At 38.0% G+C, this 5000-nt stretch overlaps 1 protein-coding gene across 1 annotated transcript in view; it reads left to right on the top strand.

Annotated features, from left to right (window-relative positions):
• LOC138030622 (uncharacterized) overlaps positions 1-5000 on the top strand; it is a 12245-nt gene that overhangs the window by 2559 nt on the left and 4686 nt on the right. Inside the window, exons 3-6 of the mRNA XM_068878509.1 lie at positions 342-425; positions 2577-2663; positions 2760-3052; positions 4355-4921. Of these exons, the coding sequence (XP_068734610.1) occupies positions 342-425; positions 2577-2663; positions 2760-3052; positions 4355-4921 (1031 nt within the window). The remainder of the gene's footprint in view (positions 1-341; positions 426-2576; positions 2664-2759; positions 3053-4354; positions 4922-5000) is intronic.

Genomic DNA, 5000 nt, shown 5'->3' with positions numbered 1-5000 from the left:
GCATGCAGGCTTGAAATTTCTGGACCCGGTCTGAGATTTGTTGTGATACACATGAGACCGGTACGAACTCAGACCAGTATGAGAATTTCTCGTCTCGGTCCAGCAACCGAGACGAAGTCAGATCGGTCTGAGTTCATTGTCAGGCCGGTCTCATGCAAACGCATAAAAAGAAATGCATGGAGGCCGATACCAACTCATGCCGGTCTGAGTTCGTCCCGGTCTCATGTAAACACCCTTTAAGTCTCAAGGTGTAACTCTATAGCGGGTGTGCAGCAGTCAAGCCTGATTCCCAATTTAGCTGATAGGAAAAATTGAGTGTTTTTCAATTTATTCCTTTGCAGGCGTTACTTCCCTTGATGATGAGAACACTTGTATAGATGCAGAGGAACTGCTACAAGATGAACCAACAGCCAAAACACCACAAGGTAAATTTTCATTCCTTCCAGCTACTCTCCTTTATTTCACAAAACAAAAAACAACCAAGCACTGTATATTATAGGCAAGAGACCATACGTTTCTGTGGTTCATTGTCTGATAAACCACATGGGCTTTTGGGAAAACACGAGAATCCATAAATCACAAGCCTGAGAAGACACGGAAAATTCCTACGAGTTTACCGGCGCAATGATTATACATTGGTGACACCAGCTCGATTTTGATTGGCTATAAGCACGCAGCTAATTCTTGCTTGCTCTGTTTCTCTTACGTCATACATACATACATACAACAGATTTTATATATGTAGAATTGATTTCATACCAACAGACAATAGTTTTATGCTTGCAGAAGTGACGTCACCTAACACACTAACCAGCAGTTTGATCAGTTTTGCCATGGATGAGCTCAGCTCAGGAATATGCATAATACGTGTAAAACAATTGTTGGATTCGGTTTTTGCGTGACAATGATAATTATCAAGTTCTCAGTTTGTGGTATCCGCCTCAGCATTCAGCTTCGGCAGATAATACAAACTTTGGCCTTGATAATTATCGCTATCATGCTCAATCTCATCCAATAATTGTTCAAATAATTATTATATGACTAGCTCCGTGAGCAGGCAAGATGAACCAAATCGCACGCTGTGATTGGCTACCCATGCAGGCAAAATGGAGCTATACTGCCCGCTCGGGAGTTCTCGCTTAGTCCCGCAGGATCAAAGATAATTTTTTTTGGTGTTTTATGTTATCCCATATAATAAATCCTATATTGACCAAGCTTGTGAGGTCAAGATGACTGGATCCTGGCGTTGTTCTTTTTTTGTGTGTTTATAGACACCCAAATAAAGAACTTGACCAATATCCAGCAATCTTGACCTCACGCTTGGTCAATAACCTACATTTACATGTATTTTGTGTTCTCTCATATGACAGAGGGGTTTCAATGCTTGTACTGGCAAACACAATTTGCCTAGATCTCAGGCAACAATAATTGTTGACTGGTAACCACCAGGCATAATTAATTGACGATGAATGACATCAATTGGTAATCAATGAGTATTTGAAGCCCAAAAATTTTGTGGCCTATCGCTTACTCATCAATGACATCAATCACTCATTGATGTAATTGATTACGTATTGATGTTGTTGATTACTCATCGATGACCCATCGATTACTTGTCGACTATTATACTGGGCACAAAAGACACATTTCTGGCTTTCTTGTTCCACTTTTTTTGTTTGTGATTCTTTTATCTGTGTTGGACATATTTTTCTTTATGACTTGAATTAATTTTGACTAAATTATGCCTTCACAAAAGTCAAATGACCTTCCGGCATTTTGAAAGGTGAAGTGCTAATCAGAAATACACTCAGATGATGCTTAATTGTGCAGTGTTTCACTTTACCTAACTCTTTCTTTAATAACAAAACAACTTCTGCTTCCTTCAATTTCTTTTGTTGCATCTCCCATCTGTGCTGGTGGCCCTCGCTTTCTCAGAGAATTTTGTCATTGAGTAAAAGAGTGCCATCAGAAGATGGAGTTGCTGGAATTTTTTGGACAAACTGAAAAGAGTCCAGAAAGGTGTATTTTTGTGAATGGGACATCTTGTTTGAAATCTTTGTAGAATTTTCACAGGCCAAGCTACAAACAAACGAATTAACCACCAGTCTAACACGGGCCGTTTTCGATATTTTGCAATCAAATCAATGCCTAATCAATTCAATCAACGACTGATCGATGCAATCAATGACCAGTCAATGACCAAACATTTTGCGGCCTCTTGATTAGTCATCAATTACTCATTGATCATTGGCAATAATCATGTGCCCAGTGTGTCCGTAAAAGCTGTAATATGTTAAAGAGCCCAATTTTATCTTCGAGCATGATTTTAAACGAAGATCATGGGTTCAGCAAGACTCAACATCTAAATTACGACTGAATGACTCAAGGTAAATTATTCCAAAAATGTGTCATATAAGGTTTCACAAGACATTTGAATGAATTTTTCAAGTTCAATATAAAAGAGTTACTGTACTACTTGTAGAGACAAGAGATGCATTTAGATACGTACATGTATGGATTATTAATCACTCCTAGCTCAGCTAAGTAATGTATTTTTGTAATCTACCCCTGCACAGACTTAATTTGTCTGGATGATGATGATAGTTGGATAGATGCCAATGAACTGCCATTTGAGGAACCAACAGACATTAATACACCACAAGGTAAAGTTTTGTCACAACTACATGTACAGTATTTCACAAAACAACAAACACCCAAGTATTTTACTAATAGATTCACCTCATTTATTGTAATTGCAGATTCACATTGGTTTGTTTCAAGTGTCCAAGGGAAAACAATTTTTTTAGATGTATCAAAATCAGACAAAATGTTGTCAAGAGTAGTTCAGTGGCTTCAGAATGTGTCAAAGGCTTCTGTTAAGTCATTCCTCAACAAACATGTGGACATTATAATTACTGATAGAGAGGAAACTAGTAAGAAGGGATCACTCAAAATAGCGAGTCAAAAGCGAAGTGCCTTGATGCTAGGAATGGCAACCAAGGCAAAAGGACCTACATTTTCTGGAACTTGGAACATGAAGATTTTGAAATATGTAGATGTCATATCATGTATGAACAAAAGTCATTGTGCTCCAACTAGACGGTGCACACAAGTTGCAGAATATAAAAAGGGCTATATTTATCGTCTTTGTTCACCGTTCCTTAAGATCAAGGACCACTCAAGGAAATACAGGCCAGAGTTTGTGGAGATGAAGTCTTTCCCTTACCTAGACTTAGATACTGAAGGGACAACATCCCCATTTGATACCTGGTTTAGGGAAAATTATGCCCTCTCTAAATAGTGATGTGATAATTATGACATTCGCGGTCATTTTGTCATTAGAGGTTTAGCCTTCATAGAAGGCTGTTTATTATGCTAAGCATTAAGTGTGAGGCAGAGGCACGGAGCTTGATATTAGATACATGTCGCAAGGGTAGGGGGTAAGGCAAGGGGAAAAGGAAAAAAACTTAGTTGCCAGTCTCTTGCTCTAGCTCTTCTCACCACCTTTTAGCAGCTAGCAGGTCAGCGTGATGATAAAGGTTTCAAAGTTTTACATCTGCATGTTTGAAAAAAAAAACTGCCCAAGATGTTTTTAAATTGTGAGAAAGTTTATGGTAAATTATTGTCTTATGAGTGGTTTTCCAAATCCTCAAAATCTTGCACTGACTTGTAACCTTAATACTGTACCTTTCAAAAAAATTGGCACCCTCATCACGTGAATCAACCTTACCAGGTGATCAGTGAATCCATGACCTACAACAAGGGACTGGGACGAGCATTAGCATTAGCATGCCAGCTAGAAGTGGTTAGTCTCTAAAGTTACATCAGGAATTCTTTCAGAGAAAATACATGGTAGAACTTTACATACATGTACAGTAGTGTTTTCAACACCAAATATTTTCTAGTGTAGTTGCTTGTTTTAAACACCAGGTAAAGGGCCAGACTGCTAACACTTGTTAGACTGGCTGGCAATCCTGTATATTATGGATAGGAAAGGATAGTTTTTTTAGTGAGGAACTTGTTACTTGAGTGGAATTGATTTGTACAGCTTTTTTAATGATGCAGAGTCATCCGGCTTTTAAAATAAAGGTAGATTGTATCCTCATAATGACTAACTTTTGGTTATGGTACTGTAATATATGATATAATATGTGCATTATTTCCATTCTCTTCCATATTTGGCCTTTGTCTAGGTACTGTAGAAAATAATAATTATAATAATTATTAATTACCTCAATCCTCTGACTTCAAACAATCTGTTAATTCTTCAAAGTGTGAAAAAAAAAGGTTCATCATGCTAGCTAAAGAATACATCATCACATGTTGATTTGTTGTTGTAAATTCTCATTGTTAGATGTGCGTCTCAGACGAGATGAAGAAATTTTTATGGGTCCTCACTCAAATCTGCTGTGAAAAGAGGTGCATGAGACACTTGTCTATTGAGGACTTGAAATATGCAGAGAATAGGAAGCAGACAGGAAAGCAAAACTATTTCCTAGAAATCCTCCATCAACAAAGCCAACTCAGTGAATCTGGAGAATATGAAACTGTATTCTTTATACGAGGAAAAGGTGTATGTCGTGTAGCATGGCTTCAAGCACACAATTTGAGCAAGGAAAGTTTTCGTCGCATTATGAAAAAGTTTAAAGATGGTGTCACAATGGTTGAGCATGGTAACAAGGGAAGAAAGTCAGTAATGAGCAAGACAGCAGAGTGCATTGCTTGGTTGCAGTTCTTTGTTAACTGTATTGGAGACCACCAACCAGACAATGGTGGTATTCATCTGCCATCATGCTTCAGCAAAAGCGATATCTACAAAAAAATGCTGGAAGAAAACAAAACTCTCAACCAACCAACCATATCGCTATCTCACTTTTACAGTCTCTGGGACAAGCACTTTAGCCATGTCATTATTCCTAAGGTACTCCAAATTGTTCAATCAACATTCCAGTCACCTCTCACAAGTAGTGTTCATATTTTGAGTGCATGAAAGTCATTTC

The sequence above is a fragment of the Montipora capricornis genome, chromosome 13 (assembly GCF_036669925.1).
Source record: "Montipora capricornis isolate CH-2021 chromosome 13, ASM3666992v2, whole genome shotgun sequence".
NCBI lineage: Eukaryota > Metazoa > Cnidaria > Anthozoa > Scleractinia > Acroporidae > Montipora > Montipora capricornis.
This window is presented reverse-complemented; position numbering and strand designations above follow the sequence as displayed.